Here is a 20787-nt window from a genome sequence, read left to right as displayed (position 1 = left end):
GCCAGTCCAAAGAGCTACAGGCCTATCTCCCTACTGTGCCATACATATAAGCTGTTCGAGCGGCTTATCCTCAACCGCATCGCCCCATTCGTGGATGAACATCTCATTCCAGAACAAGCAGGGTTTAGGCCAGGAAAATCATGCACTGGCCAACTCCTAAACCTCACTTAGTTCATTGAGGACGGGTATGAGAGTAAGCTAATCACCGGAGCTGCTTTCGTTGATCTCTCTGCTGCCTACGACACCGTGAACCACAGAATCCTTACCAGGAAGATCTTTGAGCTGACAAAGGACGTGAGACTGACTGGACTCATCCAGACGTTGCTGTCCAATCGGCAATATTTTGTGGTTCTCAATGGGAATCGCAGCAGATGGCGCAGACAGAAAATGGCCTACCACAAGGAAGTGTGCTCGCACCGTTACTCTTTAACGTGTACACGAATGACCAACCGATCCACCCAAACACCAGGAGCTTCCTCTACGCCGATGATCTCTGCATCGCCACCCAGAACCAGTCTTTTGTGAAGTTGGAGGAGTCCCTCAGTGATGCCCTGGCCGGTCTCATCCCATACTATGCGACCAACCACCTGAGAGCTAACCCTGATAAAACTCAGATAAGCGCATTCCACCTCAAGAACAGGGATGCCAACCATCAACTAAGGATCAGCTGGTATGGGAAAAGGCTGAAGCACACTCCCAACCCAGTCTACTTAGGCGTCACACTCGATCGCTCCCTTACCTACAAGAACCACATTGCCAACACAAAGGCAAAAGTCGGAGCCCGCAACAGCATCCTCAAGAAGCTAGCCAACACCAACTGGGGGACTGATGCCAGAACAAGCCGGACGACAGCCCTCGCGCTTTGCTTCTCTGCTGCGGAGTATGCATCACCAGTATGGAGTAGGTCGGCCCATGCACCCAAGATTGACCCAGCTCTAAATTCATCTTGCAGAGCGATCACTGGATGCCTAAGGCCAACTAAAGTAGAAGACATCTACCTGCTCTGCGGTATTGCCCCTCCACACGTCAGAAGGTTGGTCTTGTCCCAGAAAGAAAAGGACAAACAAGAAAATAATCCACTCCACCCACTCTTCGAACAACAGCCAGTGGGCAAGCGGCTCAAATCCAGACACAGCTTTCTGCACTCGGTAGAGCCTCTTAATACTAGCCCTCACAACCAAAGGATGACTTTGTGGTCTAACCACCTTCAGACAACTCCACATAAACTCTCCCTCAGCCCGAAGGAATCCCTCGCAACCGGCTCCAGTGAGACTTGGCCTACCTGGCTTAGCCTCAACCGCCTAAGAACTGGCTACGGTCGATGCAGAGTCCTAATGCAGAGGTGGGGTCTAGGAGACGAACAAACGGCATGTGAATGCGGCCAGGAACAGACAATGGAACACATGCTAGTCTGCCCACTCCTGCCAGAGCCATGCACCCAAGATGACCTGGAAGCCGTTAATTGCCGTGCCAAAGCCTGTGTGGACCACTGGACGGGACTTGTGTAGTGACTCGATAAGAAGAAGAAGGCATTCAGAACATAAACTTGAACCTTATATTAATAAATATTTACTAACCGGTAGACATATGTACAAAATTTTACTCCTAGAATCATATCATCCCTAAAGTTTAGATATATTTATCATTAACCTAAAGATTTCTTAAACATTCACACTGAATACTAGTTTCTTTAGTTTCACAGGATTCTAATATATTATTATATATGTACATGTAGTGTATTATACTGAAAACAGACAATGACACCAAACATATCTTCAGTATCATGTCAAGGCATTGATTACCATTGTATAAGGTGTTCCAAACATTAACACTTGACCTTTACACCAAACATTGGTTTCTTTCCTTATCCCTATGGTCCTTAATTTTAAGACATTATCTTCATATGGTATTAAGTAGTTCAGAAATTAACACTTACATGTACACCTTACTCTGGTCCTATTACTGTACTAGTCATATTATAGTTTTTGAACTTGTAGTTCCATCGCTGCTGTACTTTGCAATTTATCTTCTCATGCTGTATGTACATACATGGTGTAAAGGTATTCTGAAAATTATGCCATAGTAACACCTCGGAACTGACTCTACACCAACTTCAAATTGATCCATTCTTGCCACTCGCTAATGTAATTATTATTCAGTTCTGTATTTGGTCTGGTGTTGGTTTGGGAGGTGTAACTGGGAGATCAACATTTAAGCCCTTACACCAAATATTGGTTTAATGAAGTACATTGTTCCTCCCTTGCAATATAATCTTCCAGTGGGATCCCCTTACACCAAACAATGGTTTTGTAATTCTATGGTTCCTGTAGTGCAAGTTACATTGTATTACATATTATCCTATGGGATCAACCATTCTCATCATTAACACTTTAACAACCTTAACACGAAACATCTGTATTTCTCAAATCTGTTGTTCCATTGATGCAAACAGTATGTCACTAAATATAATGTACATTGTAGATATTCAACACAAACACTTCAACCTTGAGATCCAGTTCGTTTTCATCACCATGGTTTCTTTGGTGTAAAATGTTATTTTTCTGCGGAGTAAGCATTTTAGAGATTACCCCTCAAACCTTTGTACGAACATTGGTTTCTTCAATTTCATGTTTCTGTGGTGTGTCATATTATCTTTCCAATGGTGTAAGGTATTCTACAAATTAACACTGTAACCTCTACACCAAACACAGATCTCCATTCATTGAAAACATTATCTTTCGATGGACAAAGCATTCTAAACATTAGACTTAAACCTTACACCAAACTTGGTTTGTTTGATGTACATGTAATATACATGTATATCATCTTCCCAATGGGAGAAGGTATATTAACATTAACTCCTAAAAACTTGATTTAATCAATACTACGTGTACATGCATGCTTATTGCTTTTCATGGTGTATATATATGAAAAGTATTTCCTTTCCAATGGTACAGTATACATGTAAGGTATTACAATGGTACAGTGTATGGTATTCCATTGGTACAGTATAAGGTATTCCATTGGTACAGTATAAGGTATTACAATGGTACAGTGTATGGTATTCCATTGGTACAGTATAAGGTTTTCCATTGGTACAGTATAAGGTTTTCCATTGGTACAGTATAAGGTATTCCAATGGGACAGTATAAGGTATTCCATTGGTACAGTATAAGGTATTCCATTGGTACAGTATAAGGTATTCCATTGGTACAGTATAAGGTTTCCATTGGTACAGTATAAGGTATTCCATTGGTACAGTATAAGGTATTCCATTGGTACAGTATAAGGTATTCCATTGGTACAGTATAAGGTATTCCAATGGTACAGTATAAGGTTTTCCATTGGTACAGTATAAGGTATTCCATTGGTACAGTATAAGGTATTCCATTGGTACAGTATAAGGTATTCCAATGGTACAGTATAAGGTTTTCCATTGGTACAGTATAAGGTATTCCATTGGTACAGTATAAGGTATTCCATTGGTACAGTATAAGGTATTCTAATGGGACAGTATAAGGTACTCCAAACATTAACACCTAAACCTCTACACCAAAAATTTGTTTCCTTATATATGTAGTTCCATGGTTCCCTAGGAAGATCAAGGATCTGGATGAGTTTGCCAACCACATTCTGAATGCTGGTGGGAACCTAGAGTCGGACCATCCAGTAAGTATGTTAAAGATGTTCATGCGTGGGTATATAGTCGATCGTGAAATAGGCAACTTGGCGATCACTACATCACACTGAGCCAATAGGTTTTACGCTCCCGTGTGTCATCCGTGTGCTGCTCTCTATATACTCATGCTTGAGCAACTTTAACTGAATATGGCTACAGTAGTAGATGATGAAGAGACAAAATATGTAATAGAGAAAAAAGTATTTCCTGTTAAATACCCAAATGAAAATCAGTTTTGGATACTATTCTGGTTTCCACTGAATGTATCATCGTTTGTACATGTATGTGTAATTCTCCTGGTGTGATTGTTATTTCTTTTTGTAAAGTATACCTCAAATTTTTACTGTGAGCCAAACAATAATAATACATCGGCAATGTCCAAGTTTCTAAGCACTTTACATTATTACCCCGGTCATCAGATTCTGGCTTGCCCGCACACAATGTATGCACTTTCTCCTCCCCCTGGTGAGCATTCCGGCAAGAGCTACTAGGCCCAAATTGCTCAGTATACTACATTGGCTTTCGCGTCCTACCGGGTACCCTTTTAACACCTGGGTGGAGAGTGGCAAATGTAGATCAATGTCTTGCCAAAGGACATTAGTGCATGAGATGACATCCACTTGTCCACAATACTCTGTTTTCAAATATAGATCTATGGTCTTCTCTGAAAACTGTCTAGGTAGTTGGGAGAGAGATGGAAAAATGATGAGACAATCGGAAGTGGTCATGTAATACTAACTTTTTGTTAATGCAAATTTTATATATTTTTTCTTCTTTCCAAGGGCTTCACTGATCCAGTATATAGAGAACGCAGAAAGCACTTTGCCGACATCGCTTACAAGTACCGTCAGTAAGTAGGACCAGCAGAATGTTAGTGTCATTGGTGAATCCATTATGATCTGTTGTTTTCATTTATTAAACCTTATGATTTCTGTAAATAGATCCATACCTCATTAAAATGTGTACTGGTATATAAAGATGACTGATTGGAGAAGATAAAGATGATCTTCACAAACAGATGGTTTTTAATATATAGTATGGAGGTTCCTTTATTGCATGATTCATTAGAAAATTATGTTCAAGGAGTGTGTGTGTGGGTGTAATTGGGTCTTTACAGACGTGTATCAGTCAGATATGATTATTTACGTCTGGGGACCGACCTTTAACGTCATCGTCCAAAAGACGTGAGTTAGTTTCGAACCTGCATCCTTGACTGAATCAGTTTGTAACTTCTATCGTTAGCTGGATTACAGGGACACGCCACAACCCCACGTTAAAACAATCAATGTTGCCTTTATAAGGCAAGTGGTCTTTCTGTGCAGCTGCTCGCTAAAGTAGGGTTGACTGTTTTTTCTTCTTCTAGTGGCGAGCCCATTCCACGAGTGACTTACACCGAGATTGAGATCAAGACCTGGAACACCATCTTCACCAACCTGTCCGACCTGTTCAAGACTCATGCCTGCCAGGAGTTCAACTATGTCTTTCCCCTGCTCATGGAAAACTGTGGATACCAACCGGACAACATCCCTCAGCTTGAAGATGTCTCCAACTTTCTCAAGGGTGAGAGAAGGTTCTTAAACCAAATGCACACATGAATAGACCAGTTCATGGTTAGCATATGTCCCAAATGACCCCGTATATCCACAGATCTTCAAAACATGAAGAGGTCCCACTTTGTACATTTTGAAATAATCACTCCTACAGCGATGGAGGTGCTACATAAACAGCCTTTGTCTCCCCTTTTCAAAGCATACTTCCACCTGTGTATCATGGAGTGCACTGCTTGTGCATAAATGAATAATGATTACATAACTTTCATGAGCATGTATCCAGTGTATTTCACAATTTGGTCTGCAATGACCTTTCTTTGTTCATGCTCAGACTGCAACTATGAACTGGCTTATTGGATTGCCCCTGTATTAAGCATATGAGAAGTAGAGGACTATGTAGTCAAGCTGTTAACTTGGGTCCTGTAAAATGAAAAGTATGCTTCGGGGGGACCTACAGGTGTACACACAGCTTTATAATTCTTCCCGAAGAGACTTGGAAATTACAGATAGATATCTTTCTGAAGGGCATTAGAGAGATGTCAATTGGATTTGAGAATTTTGTAATAGGTTTTCACTTTTGTAGTAGGTTTTGTGACTGAAAGAAGTAAATGTATATTATTTAGTGGATCATGAGAAAACTTTTGCTAGGCCCTTGGTATTTCATGTGAGAGAACAATAGGAATATTCTTATACAGTAGGCTTGCGGTTCCACCATGTGAGAGAGAGGGAGGATTGAGTTGCTCTCTGTTTCCTTCTTTCCTGCTCCTTCAGCATTGTAACCTCCATGTACATTAATCTACTCTTCTTTTCATCCTCCTTTGTCCATTTTGAGTTTTTCTTCAATATGCATTTCTGCTTCTTTCTTCAGATTGCACTGGATTCACACTGCGACCTGTAGCAGGTCTCCTGTCCTCCAGAGACTTCTTGGCTGGTCTGGCCTTCCGTGTCTTCCACAGCACCCAGTACATCAGGCACCCCAGCAAGCCTATGTTCACCCCAGAGCCGTAAGTAATATATCTCACCGCTGCCACTAGAACGAAATGTAACCTGGGCATCGTTTCATGAAATCGTCATAAGTACCAGTCCACTGATATTGAACCACATGTTAAACTTGATACTTGCATTTCTATGAGTTGTCAGTGAACTTGTACTTGTGACAGTTTTGTGAAACGCTACCCAGTACATCAGGCACCCCAGCAAGCCTATGTACCCCCCAGAGCCGTAAGTACTCGATCCCACCGCTGCCACCAGAAAAATGTAACCAGGAGGGTGTTTCACAAAGATCCTAAGTTGAACTTATCTCTAAGTTGGACTTAAAAATTATGGAAAGCCATTTGTAGCCTTAAAATAAAATATATTCAAAAGCAAAAATTTTAGTATCTTAGAGTTTTTCATAAATTCCACATCAAGAACACGAAATCTCCCATGATAATAGAAAATATGAATGATTTGAATCAACGTTTTATGCATTTTAAAATATTTTTACAATTTTTTTTCAAAGATGCTAACCGCTTTCCATAATTTTTAAGTCAAACTTAGAGATAAGTTCAACTTAGGATCTTTGTGAAATACCCCCCTGGCCATCGTTTCATGAAGCGGTCATAAGTACAAGTCCACTGATATTGAAACACATGTTAAACATGAGTTGTCAGTGAACTTGTACTTGTGACAGTTTTGTGAAACGCTGGCCAGTACATCAGGCACCCCAGCAAGCCTATGTACACCCGAGAGCCGTAAGTAATCGATCCCACCACTGCCACTAGAAAAATGTAACCAGGGCATCGTTTCATGAAACCGTCATTAGTACAAGTTCACCAATTATTAAGTGTACCCAGTATATTAGACACCCTAGTAAACTTATATATACACCCTATCACTGACACCGTAAATTAGTGTAACCGGTAGGTCAGGCAACCTTTTAATCTTATGTACATCCCAATGCCGACAATATAAAATGTATTATCAGTAGATCTGACACCCTAGTAGGCTTATGTACACTGTAAAAATTCTATGCTGACTATAATGAGTACGAGCTAGACTTTTACTCACCACTGTCTTTTGTTGTGTAGAAACTTGAGAGTGATCCTATATATGTAGTATGAAGATGACAATGGCGATCGCGATGTGTGTTGATCAATATACAATGTCGAGTGTAACACGTTGAAGAAGAATTGTAGAAATTGACACTCCTAAATGTTGGGGAACAGAGGGAGTGTTCGTAGTAAATGTCCCCGACGATTATATACAAAATACTAGACTGAAGACTGAAGAAGTGGAGTCTAGTTGTGGCAAGAATTGGTAATATAAACGCTATCTAATAACCGGAGGCCTCGGCTAAAGTACGAGAAGCGGATCGCGTTCTTCTAAAGTTGTGGCAAAAATGAAGTAACGTAAATATAAACACCTCGGGCTAGCACAAGCGTAAATCAAAATATGCTAGCCCAGGAAGAAAGTACACGAAAATAACCACTGGCGCGTTGTAAATAAACCGCGTATACAAAGTGAACTAAGTGTCAGAATTGAAGTCACGAGATGTCGAGTCGCGAAGAGAAAACAAGCAGTTCGCTATTAACAGTTGTCGTGAAGAAATCACAGGCGTGTACTAGTGGAAAACCAACGGAAAACGCTACACTATGTCGCCGTAGCTGCTGGATGAAAAATCGCGAAGATCGCTATAAAAGTGAATCAATCCAATACGTGATGATCTTACGAGATCATGCAGGCTAACTAACGAAAAACCCCAGCTCCATGGCGAAAACGTGACCAGCGGAAGCTGTGATTGGTCACATTACCTGGTGATCCCGACGTGATCCGAACACGCAACTTTCTGACTCCAAATCAGAAGGCTGCGTGTTCGAATCACGTCGGGGTCACCATAGCATATTTTGATTTACGCTTGTGCTAGCCCGAGGTGTTTATATTTACGTTACTTCATTTTTGCCACAACTTTAGAAGTACAATGCACTCTTATAGTCCTCTGCTTACACCATGAAGTCCAATAAATCAAGCATCTAAGTTTATGACATCATAAAATTAGATAGTTAACTTATGCACTGAATGATGCTAAAGTACTGTATGCTGTCATGTGCTTTGTGAGATGGATGATTCATAATTTTTATTGACTTCATCTTGTGTACTTCCAGGGATGTCTGCCATGAGCTTCTTGGGCATGTTCCTCTCTTTGCTGATCCCAAGTTTGCTCAGTTTTCACAGGTGAGTGCCATGGTAATACAGTCAAACCTGGTTTAGTGACCACCTGTCTACAAAGACCACTTTTTGTGTTTCCCTTGGCCGGTCGCTTTAGACAAGTTTGACTGTATTTACTATTTCAAACACCTTCCCAGCAACAAAGTTTAGCAAATGATTGTGTTGCGATTTAGCTTCTAGAGGCAATCGGGCATGGGGGCCAGTCATAAACATAGAAAATGTACTGTAATGTCTTTATTCACCTGGTACTAAAAATAATTCTTGCTTTTATTTTGTCATATTTCATGCCTCACAAAGCATGTTGCTGTGAGTTTACTAGAGGATTATGTTATAGTTTGATGTTAATTAAGGGTATCTTCTTTTATCTTATTTGTTTACAGACCGTGATCATTGTTGAAGTCTACTGATATCGACTGACACAAATAGCCAGATCTTATTTATGACCACGGTGACTATCAACCATGCCTGTCGTCGCTTGCCCCATCCCTGGGTGTGACTACACTACCCCGGACCTTGAGACTGCCATCGTAGCTGCCTTAATCACTGCCCACAGCGCTTTCCACACCGCTGGACCTGCCGCCAAGGTGGAGAAGGTTAAACGTCCTACAGTAGCTGCGGCTGGCTCAAGTGAAGAATGGGCGTACTTCTTGTCTCGGACTGATTATGTCGCGGCCACGAAGGTCACCGGCAGGGACAAGGTTATCCAGCTGCTCGAATGCTGCGACGAACCCCTACGTAGAGACCTCACAAGATCAGCTGGTGGGAGTCTGACCGGCAAGCCCGTGGACGATGTACTGGCAGCCATCAAAAAGCTGGCAGTCCGTGAAGAGAACTCTATGGTGGCCCGTGTAGCGCTTCATAACATGTGCCAGGACCGAGATGAAACAGTACGCAGTTACGGGGCCCACCTACGTGGCCAGGCAGACATCTGCAAGTTCCTCATCAAGTGCCCCGGCTGTGACGCCAACGTCAACTACACGGACGCCATCATGCGGGACGTCCTCACTCGGGGCATCAGTGACCCCGAAATCCAGCTTGACCTCCTTTGCAACAAGAATCAGGACATGATGCTGGAAGAGGTGTTCCAGTTCGTCGAAGCCAAAGAAGCCGGCAAACGATCCGCCTCCTCTCTCCTGGACTCTCACTCCTCAGTGGACGCGGCTAGCAGCACCTACAGGAAAGCCAAGGTGACAACCATTAAGGAGAAACGGGACCTTTGTGGTTACTGGGGCAGGAGAGGGCACGGGAAGAGTGCCCCGGCCAGCGTCCGACAAACTCGGTGCCCAGCATATGGCCACAAATGCACACATTGTGATAGGCCGCATCACATTGAGGGCATGTGCCGCAGCAAGGACAAACCTAAACGCTCATCGCCTGGTGCCCCAAATGATACCGAAGGGGCTATCTTTGATGCCCTCTGCTCTTGCCACACTACAGAAACGCCCCATCATGGATCAGCCGTCCCCCTGGACCACCACGTCTATGACAACCTCACCAATACGTGGCTGAAGAGACGGTCATCGCCCCAGCCTTTCATTGGCGTGACCCTCAGGATCGTGCCTGATGACTGCACTGCCTTTGGTTTAAACCTATCTACCCCTACAGTGTCTTGCTCGGTTCCTGCTATGGCAGACACAGGGTGCCAAAGCTGTCTGGTTGGAATCAGGGTCATCCGACGCCTTGGGTTACGTCAATCGGATCTCCTACCGGTCGACATGAAGATGCGCACAGCTACTAAAGGCAGAATCCGGATCCTTGGGGCCGCCATCATCCGTTTCTCTGGCAGAGGCGACCGAGGACAGATCATTGAAACTCGACAGATGACGCAGTCACTGACAGCTCTGAAAAACTGTTCCTCAGCAAGGAGGCATGCACCGCCCTAGGGATCATCCCTGATACCTTCCCTACATTGGGTACGACTCAACCGGCACACCAGGTAGAAACACAAGCAGCCCTCCAAGATGTTTCTGGGGGACCTTGTGACTGCCCCAGGCGTCAACTGCCTCCCCCACCTCCAACAAAGCTGCCATTTCCTGCCACTGATGACAACCGTATGAAGCTACAACAGCACCTCCTGGAGTACTACAATTCAAGCACATTCAACACTTGTGAACACCAAGTCTTGACCCTCATGGCCAGCCCACCCTTGAAACTGATGGTCGACCCCGATGCTGAGCCAGTTGCGCATCACACACCAGTACCCGTTCCACTCCACTGGTGGGATGCTGTGAAAGCAGGATTGGATCATGACGTGCAGTTGGGTGTGCTCGAACCGGTCCCCATTGGCGAGCCTGTTACCTGGTGTCATCGGATGGTAATTTGCGCAAAGAAGAATGGCACACCGAGACGAACTGTCGATTTCCAGGCGCTCAACGCCCACGCCACACGCGAGACACACCACACACCATCACCATTCCACCAGGCTCGTTCGGTCCCACACAAGAAGAAGAAAACTGTCTTTGATGCATGGAATGGTTACCATAGCGTGCCACTCTGCAGAGAGGACCGTCACCTGACCACCTTCATTACCCCCTGGGGCAGATACCGCTACAAGACGGCCCCTCAAGGATACATTGCCTCCGGTGATGGATATACCAGACGTTATGATGAGATCGTGTCGGACATTCACAACAAAACCAAATGTGTGGATGACGCTCTGTTGTGGGCGGATACATTGGCGGATAGCTACTTCCAAGCTGTCGAGTGGCTGGATGTCTGCGGTCGGAATGGCGTAACCCTCAACCCTGACAAGTTCGTGCTGGGCGCAGATGTTGTTGAGTTTGCTGGATTCGAGATCACCCCCGACAGTGTCCGTCCTTGCAAGAAATACTTACAGGCCATCCTGGACTTCCCTACACCGAAGAACATCACCGATGTGCGCTCTTGGTTTGGGCTTGTCAATCAAGTGTCCTATGCCTTCAGCATGACTGCAAAGATGCTGCCGTTCCGCCAGCTTCTGAATCCTACCACAGCCTTCACGTGGGACGAGGCCCTCCAAAGTGTCTTTGATGAATCCAAAGCCATTATCGCCAATGAAATCGAGGAAGGTGTGAAGATCTTTGACCCGAGCAAGCCCACTTGCCTGGCTACAGATTGGTCGAAGCATGGCATTGGCTTCTGGCTTCTGCAGAAACACTGCACTTGCAGTTCCTCGGAACCATTTTGTTGTCCCACTGGATGGCAAATCACGCTTGTAAGCAGCAGGTTCACGCACGCCGCTGAATCTCGCTATGCTCCGATCGAAGGTGAGGCCCTCGCCGTGGCTGATGCCCTAGACAAGGCCAGATACTTCGTACTTGGATGTGAGGACCTCATCCTTGCTGTCGACCACAAGCCCCTTCTGAAGATCCTCACTGACCGCTCCCTAGCAGACATCCCCAACCCTCGTCTGAGGAACTTGAAAGAGAAAACCCTGCGATACAGGTTCCGGATCGTCCATGTCCTAGGTGTCCGACACCGTGCAACGGACTGCCTCTCACGTCACCCGACTGGTGCACCTCAGAAGTTACACCTGCCTGACGATATCGCGACCATTGGTCCTCCCCCCCTCAACTTGACAGAACCCCTGACACTCATGGCTGGCTTTCGCGCTGACACGGGTGCCGACGCCATCGAAGCAGGAACCTTCTTGTCTTCTGTGTCCTCCCTGGACTCCCTGCACCTCAAATCTGTCACGTGGGACAGGGTGCGTACTGCCACAGCCAGCGACGAGGACATGCACTCCCTTGTTGGCTTAGTTGAGTCCGGTCTACCAGCCTTCCGCCATGAACTCCCGGGTCCCCTCCGTGACTACTTTCAGTTTCGGGACGATCTTTATACAGTTGATGGAGTTGTGCTTTACAAGGACCGCATCGTTATCCCCCCTTCTCTCAGGGAGGAAGTGCTGACCCACCTCCATGCTGCCCACCAAGGGGTCACCTCCATGACCGCCAGGGCAGAGGCATTAGTCTTCTGGCCTGGCATCACCCCTGCCATCTCCTCCCTCCGTACTAGATGCGACCACTGCAATTGGATTGCGCCGTCCAACCCTAGTTCGCCGCCAGCTCCGCTGACTTCCCCGGCCTACCCATTTCAATGTATTTGTGCTGACTTCTTCCATTACAAAGGCTGCAATTACTTGGTTGTCGTCGACCGATACTCCAACTGGCCAATAGTTGAGAGATCTACCCACGGCGCAGATGGCCTCACTGCTTGCCTACGACGCATCTTTGTCACATTCGGCATCCCTGACGAGCTGGCCTCAGATGGTGGCCCCGAATTTACGGCAGCAGCCACACGTCGGTTCCTCCAAGACTGGGGTATCCATCATCGCCTTTCCTCCGTGGCATACCCCCATAGCAACTGTCGTGCTGAAGTGGGTGTAAAGACCATCAAGCGCCTTCTCCTGGACAACACCAGCCCTACCGGTGCCCTCGACACTGACGCATTCCAACTTGCGATGCTTCAGTACAGAAACAAGCCTGACAGGGACACCAAGCTCTCTCCCGCCATGTGCGTATTCGGCCATCCTATTCGGGACTTTATTCCGGTGGCACCCGGCAAATACGAGCCTCACCGCACTTGGCGTGAGACCTTTGCGGCTCGGGAAGATGCACTTCGCAATCGCCACATGAGAAGTGCTGAACGCTGGTCAGAACACACCAAGCGGCTTCCGCCCCTTACAGTTGGTGACCATGTTCGTGTACAGAACCAGATGGGACCACACCCCCTTAAATGGGACAAGACTGGGATCGTGGTCGAGGTTCGCCAGATCGACCAATACGTGATCCGCGTCGACGGCTCCGGGAGAGTTACACTACGGAACAGGAAGTTCCTGAGACAGTATGTTCCAGTGTACCCACGCCCCCCTCCTTTGGTGATGGACGGTGACTTTGGCACAACTCGTCCGAGGACTCGACAGCCCGTCCTGCGGCCAGACGTAGGGGCCCTGCCACGTCCTACTGAACAGCATGGGGATCCCGCTTCAGGCCCTGAAACAGCCCTACCCATGGTGCCACCACTGACATGCCCTGACACACCTGCCACCAGCCAACCAGAACCTGTCATGCCCGCTGCCCGGGCAGCTCCTACGACCCCTGCCGCTTCTGGGACGTCCAATGGCCCGCCCCGTCGTTCTCTTCGCCCATCTCTGGTTGTTCCTGTCCCTTCTGTCGACACGCAGTTGCCGTCGCTCACACCCGTCGGCCGGGCCAGTGCTCCTCCTAGGCGATCTGCTCGTTGCCCAGCCAAACCTGTCTGGCACTCAGACTATGACATGTGAACACTCGAACAGTTTGCCTTATGTCTTTAATTCTTTAACTGCTATTTGGCTATTGCATTTCTTGTTTTGCTAGTTTTTGATGACATTCCGTCATGCGTTAGGTTTCGTTTTAGCCTGGTCCGCGTTCACGTTTCTTGTTCTTACATTTTACTTGTCGTTGATCATTGGGTCGTATTTTAAGTCTTTGTCGGACCGTTAGCCTTTCGTTTCTTTTTGCACCAAAGACTTGGGGGAGATAGAGGATTATGTTATAGTTTGATGTTAATTAAGGGTATCTTCTTTTATCTTATTTGTTTACAGACCGTGATCATTGTTGAAGTCTTCTGATATCGACTGACACAAATAGCCAGATCTTATTTATTTACTTCACTGTTATTACAGTTGTTTAATTGTATCGTTGAAACATTCCATTGAAAATCCATCAATGACTACATATGAGTGTTAAAATAAAAACAATAAAGGACTTGTGGTTAAAAGAGGGAATGCATTTGTTTTTGTCATCCAACAGGAAATTGGTCTGCTGTCCCTGGGAGCTCCAGATGAGTACATTCAGAAGCTTGCCACAGTAAGTCTTTTATTTCAATCTTTCTTTTTTTATTTACTTACCCAATTTGATCATTTATCCACCACCGAAGGGTTACACTATTCTAAATCTCTTGACTACTCCCATCTGACCATCAAAAACAACTCCTGGTACTACACCCAACCTGGGGAGTGTTTCACAAAGACTAAGATCAACTTTAAGTTGGACTTAACTATGGCAGGCCGTACATGCCACTGTTTGCTGACTTTGCTCTCACGATTATGATCTTTAGATGATATTTTTTCCTTCAGTAATGATTTATCAAAAAATGTAAATTCTGTAGATTTGTGACCATTTTTTTATTTTTTGTCCAATGCCAGTAAATGGTGAGCGCAAACAGAGGCATGAAAGGCCTGCCATAGTTAAGTCCATCTTAAATTCAATTTTAGTCTTTGTGAAATACCCCCTGGACAATTAATTCCTTCTCAATTTCTCATACAGCAACCTCTCTGTTAAAACCACCTTTTGGACAATCTTAATGATTAGCTTCGATTGCTTCAAATCTAGCCGAAAACGTAGCTTTTCATCTAGACCTTGGGTTCTGTTACTTGTACATGTACTTCTGTGTCTTGAACAAGATCTGTATTATTGCATGTTTAATGTGTGTTTTTTCTATCTGGATTGAAGCTTTTGCATATGTGTGTTTTAGATGTTCTTACTATGATATTATCTTCATGTCCATGATTATTAATTAAAAGAGCACAAAAGAGCCCTCAGATTCAGCAATCCATATCATTTATCAGTAGCAGAACACGCCCTTAATACTGGACACACCATTGGATGGGATGATGCCCATATTATTGAATTTGAAACACACTTTTGGTCACGAAAGGTGAAAGAATCCATCTGGATGAAAAAAAAGTATTAATCCTTCACTGATTAAGGTTTCTGGCTATTCATTGTCACTTATCTTCGCTCCGGTGATCTCGATGCAGCAGACAGCAAGAAACCGTGCTAATAACCACTCAGCTTGAGTAATTCCAAAGGAGTTGACGAAAGCTTGCCTACTAAATTTTAAAGCTTATCTGTGCTAGTTTATAGGAGGGATTAGACCACCCTGCAAGGTCACTGGACAGGAGGTTATCTCATTAACTCAGCCCTCAAATAACATAAGAAAAAGATGATCATGGGGGACCAATGGTCACCGATTAGGCATTGTTTTCTATAGAGGGAGCAAGTAGTTACAAGTAGGACAGTATGGCTTTAAGGTCGATAGAAGCTAAAACTATATGTATATGATTATTTTCTTTGTGTGAATACAGTGCTATTGGTTCACCGTTGAGTTTGGACTGTGCAGACAGAATGGGCAGGTCAAAGCTTACGGAGCTGCACTCTTGTCTTCGTTTGGAGAGTTGAAGGTAATTCTTCATCATTAATTCTAGCATTGAAGTCATTAAAGACCGCATAGTAGCAGGCTGTTGTCTGGAATTCGACACCATTCATGTGTTTACCCAATAAAGGTGTTGTCAATCACCAGGAATAGACTACAGATTTATGACCAAACTGCCTTATGTAATGCTCTGCATTTTCCACCAATCACCCCATATGGAAAAGGCATTATCTTACATTTCCCTCTCCCGAAGACTCTCTAAGAGACTAGGGAGTATTTCTCGATGGGATCACAGGTTTGCTGTTGCTATGAAATAAATTTTAGACCCCAAAATATTTGAAATTCAGTGAATAAGATCATACCAATTCAGGTCCATTTTCAAATAACTACAGTGACTGTTAATTAATTTACTAATTACTAATAACAATACACAGGCCGGCTGGTTGTGCGTATTAAAGCCATCACAAAAAAGCCAACATTGGCATTGGCTGGAATAGAACGTATAAGGCGCTATCATGTTTATTCATCGGCTGGTTCAAATTATCTAATATTTATGGTGGTACACAAATATTAGAAATGGTTATATTTATGGATATTTCAGCCGTCTCTGAACCAATTTTGATCAAACAAAGATGATTTTGTCATTGTTCTTTCAAATTTGACAGTCAGTTTTTCATTATCTCATGTAGCACCCTCTGCAACAAAACTTAACTATCCCTTTAACAATAAATGCATGGACAATCCTAACAAGAAAGGCACTCATTGTACTCTCTCTTTCTTTCTGACTTACAGTATTGCTTGTCTGACGAGCCCGAGATTCGACCTTTTGACCCCGAAAAGACCGCAGTCACAGACTATCCCGTCACTAAGTTCCAGCCCATCTACTACTTGGCTGAGAGCTTTGAAGATGCAAAGGAAAAACTCAGGTAAAGTATCTGCTCTTAGAAGTATATGGTTCAATATGAAGGAGGGATAGAGTAAAACAAAAGTGAGAGAAAGAGAGGGATAAAGAGAGATAGAAAGTGAGAGAAAGAGAGAGATAAAGAGAGACAGATAGAGAGATAGAAAACAAGATGTGAAGGAAACACGCTAGTGCAATATCTGTCCTTGTTTTGCTGATTACATATGGGTGTGAGGGAGACATCACATAAAAAGGAGAGAGAGAGAGAGAGAGAGAGAGAGAAGAGACAGAGGAGGCGGGGGAGGGGGGGGGGTGTGTCACAGATCCTGGGCAACACAAAACCAAGACAATCTGATTCGCCATCAAAGACAAGCATTACCCATCCCAAAACCGCCACAATTACTCCCAAAACATAACAGTCAGGAGGCCAATGTCTATGTGTCAAGATGTCTGCAGTAACGAACACTTTATTTAGTAGTCTCACCTCTGAGCGCACACAGGCGCGCCACAGGGTGTGAGGCAGAGATGCTGTAAAGAACTTGGATATTTGTAAATCTTGTAAATCTGTTCATGTTTTGCCTAATTCTGTAAATCATTTTTATGTTTAAATATCTATAATGAATATATCAATGACATTGCGGTTTGTGCTCTGGAATTCATTGTTACATTTTGTAGTCGGTTGTAGTTGGTCTCAAAAATTATGCTGCATTTACGGTATTATATTTGTAATTTTTAAGTCTCATTATAGTTTATTAACACTTTATCCGATTATTATTCTAGTTCTCCTTTTCAGCCTCTTTATCTCTCCTACTCTTTATCTAGCCTGTCCCTTTTATTGTCTAGTCTCCTCTCCAGCTTCTCTTTCTCATTTCCCTACGCTCTAGCTCTTTCTCTCTTTCTCTCCCTCTCTCTCTTTTATTGTTTTACCAGTCCTTCTAATCTTCTATTACATTTGTCTTATTGCCTTCTGTTACGCGATCGTTCTCCTTCAATTATCCTCTAGTCATCCATTTCAATCTCTTCTCTTGTTTCTCTTTCTTTCTTTGATCATATCCTTGATTATTTATTGTGAATTACCATTTATATTTATATGTTATGCTTTTGTATGTATATTTTGTAAATTCAATTTGTTTCAGCCTCTGGCTGCTATTTGAATGTTTTTAATCAAAACCATATCAAATCAAATCAAATCAAAATGCTGTCCATTTATTTCCTACTTGTCCCTTTTTATTGATAAATGTAGAACCTGGACCAAGAAGATTGAACGACCATTCAGTGTTCGCTACAATCCCTACACCCAGTCTGTAGAAGTATTGGATCAGAAGGAATCGCTCAAAGACATGGTCACCAGTATCAAAGGTAATTATGAGAAATACTTTGATAGATAATTGAATGATTGAAGGATTCGTTGATGGATAGCTTGTATTAAAGAGTAGATATTTTGAATATTACTTGATAATAATTGATTGATAAAAGATATGGCCAACCTCCCCCCCCCCCCCCAAAAAAAAAAAAAAAAAAAATCAAATCAAATATTGATAGATATTTGAATGATAGAAAGATTTGTAGATGGATAGGAGAGTAGACGTTTTGAAAGTTACTTGATAATAATTAATTGATGAAAGATACGACCATCAAAAATCAGAGATAAAAACTACCAAATATTGATAGATAATTGAATGAAAGAAAGATTTGTTGATGAATAGAAGAGTAAATGTTTTGAAAGTTACTTGATAATAATGAATTGATATGGTCACCAAAATCTGAGATAAAAACGTACCAAATATTGATAGATAGTTGAATGATAGAAAGATTTGTAGATCGGAAGGATTTGTAGACGGATATAAAAGTCGATCTTTTAAAGGTTACTTGATAATAATTAATTGATGACCAAAATCTAAGATAAAAACATACCAAATATTGATAGATAGTTGAATGATAGAAAGATTTGTAGATTGGAAGGATTTGTAGATGGATATAAGAGTCGATCTTTTAAAAGTTACCCGATAATAAAAAATGTACTAAATATTGAAAGATGGTGGAATGATAGTAGGATTCGTTGATGGATAGAAGAATACCAGTTTTGAAAGTTAGTTGATAAGAAATGTGGCCACCAAAGTTGGAAATAAAAACGTACCAAATATTGATAGATGGTTAAAAGCTTTGATTTTCTAGATACATGTCGATTAACAGACAGATGAATAGAATTATGCACAGTTTAACTATGTTTTGGGATAAGCTTGGAGTGTCTTATAGCATCGTAGCACGTATTCTTACCACTTTAATGCATTTATATGGAGGTATTGTGGTCTAGTCGATACTTCACATGATTGTGGATTAAATGTTTCGCGGTTTGAGTCTGAACACGGCACTAACGTCCTTTGGCAAGATGTTAACCTGCATTTGCCACACTCAACCCAGGTGTAAATGGGTACCTTGCAGGAATTAATTCCTTGAAATGCTAGAGTGCCGCAATGGCAGCCATGCTAAAGCCAGGGTAATAATTATTGAGTGCCAGGAGTGTCTAGTCTGACACACATGACTGCTATACAAGAACCCATTATTAATATTTGTATTATTATTCTTATCATTTATTATTGTTCTTTTATTCATTTAAATTTATTTATTTACCTCATTTACCAGGTGAACTGAGCATTCTGACTGAGGCCTTGGACAAGATCCATTAGAGAGAGAGGGGTGAGCAGGATGTCCATTTAAGAGGGACCAAAGTTCCAACGAACAAACATGTATAAATTACATGGAATAAAAGCACAAACTAGAAAGATCTTTCATTTTTGCATTGATTGATAATTACCTTACAACTGCACAAATAATTTTACATTTTAGAGAATGTTTGGTGTATCAATTTTGATACAGCATATTAATGTTGTTTGCCTGAAATAAAAGAATGAATTACTGAAGTAAAAAAAATGGAGTAAAACAAAATTATCATGAACATACATGTACATTTTTCTTTTAGATGTATATTCTTATCTGTTGTTGTTTCCATAACTGTTTTTTAAATAATGTAATAAGAATATAATAAATTCATTCAAGATACATAACGGGGCGTTGTGGCGTGCACCTCTAATTCAGCTTATCAAGTTACAAACTGATTCAGCTGAGGACGCAGGTTCGAAACTGAGTCGCCTCTTTGGGATGGTGACGGTAAAAGTCGGTCCCTAGACGTAAATCGTTACATCTGGTTAATACATGTCTGTAAAAAATAAATTACACACATTCATCCTTAAGACTGGATAGGTAGCAATACTTAATTATGTCTTTACTTGTATCTTCACTTTAATTGAAGTCTACTGTTGGTGAGATGGATAAGACAAATTTGTATACTTTCATTTTTTTTTAATCTAGTAAATATTTTTTGTTTTGGTGGAGGCATCTCTATTCATATTCTATATTTTCCAATGGTGTGCTGAATGAGTAGGTGAATGAACATACATGTCTACAACAAACATTCCTGGCAAAAAGGTGATAGATAAATCACAAATATTTGAAAGGCTTATAGCTGTAAATAATGAAACATATTACTGTTTTTATCAAATACATATCATGTAGGTTATACATGTATTCTTCAATGTTATGTTCATATACTTTATACCATATAGTGCTTTATCAGATCAGCATTCAGATATATGTAAATTAGTTCAATATCGCTTTAAGAGAAACAAAATACGTACTGTGTATTTGCATATTCCCTTGAAACAAAATACGTACTGTGTATTTGCATATTCCCTTGAAGCGATATTGGCTACAATTACATTATATTACAGAATTCTTTTTAAATTTTTTTTACCTCTGTTTTGTTGTTGGTGGTTTTGTGTGTGGTTTTTATCAGGCTGATAGAATTGTAGTTTGCAGCTTTATATTCATTATATCAATTCAAATTTGTTGTGCAGCTGTATTTTTAGCAGCTAAAAAATCATTAATAATTAAAGATATGCGTATCCATTAGGTTTATTCTTCTGTCCAAGTGATAAGTGACTTGGATTAAATTTTTTTTTTTCAAACTTATGATTTTGATGAAACAAACCATTATGTTCTGTTCCATCTTGGACATTCAGTCCTTGGGCGGGGCAAACTAATTCAATTTCAATTCAATTTCAAATTCAAGTTCAAATTTTAGGTTCCAATTCCATTTCCAATTCCAAATTTATATTCAAATTCATATTGTTTTGTTTGTTTTATTTCCACTTTTTCATATCAATACAAAGAAACATACAAATGAATATAATGAATAACATGTAAGTTTGACAAAGTTT

At 42.2% G+C, this 20787-nt stretch overlaps 1 protein-coding gene across 2 annotated transcripts in view; it reads left to right on the top strand.

The window, feature by feature from the left end:
• Positions 1–20148, top strand: part of LOC115925164 (protein henna-like) — a 38000-nt gene extending 17852 nt beyond the window's left edge. For both annotated transcript variants that reach the window (XM_030988514.1, XM_030988516.1), the window contains 10 exons: positions 3581–3669; positions 4462–4529; positions 5043–5239; positions 6098–6233; positions 8373–8442; positions 14205–14261; positions 15542–15637; positions 16402–16535; positions 17754–17869; positions 19154–20148. In XM_030988514.1, coding sequence (XP_030844374.1) covers positions 3581–3669; positions 4462–4529; positions 5043–5239; positions 6098–6233; positions 8373–8442; positions 14205–14261; positions 15542–15637; positions 16402–16535; positions 17754–17869; positions 19154–19197 — 1007 coding nt within the window. In that variant the 3' untranslated portion in view covers positions 19198–20148. The remainder of the gene's footprint in view (positions 1–3580; positions 3670–4461; positions 4530–5042; positions 5240–6097; positions 6234–8372; positions 8443–14204; positions 14262–15541; positions 15638–16401; positions 16536–17753; positions 17870–19153) is intronic.
• The last annotated feature ends 639 nt before the right edge of the window (positions 20149–20787 follow it).

The sequence above is a fragment of the Strongylocentrotus purpuratus genome, unplaced genomic scaffold, assembly GCF_000002235.5.
Source record: "Strongylocentrotus purpuratus isolate Spur 01 unplaced genomic scaffold, Spur_5.0 spur5_scaffold_17, whole genome shotgun sequence".
NCBI classification, from domain to species: domain Eukaryota; kingdom Metazoa; phylum Echinodermata; class Echinoidea; order Camarodonta; family Strongylocentrotidae; genus Strongylocentrotus; species Strongylocentrotus purpuratus.
This window is presented reverse-complemented; position numbering and strand designations above follow the sequence as displayed.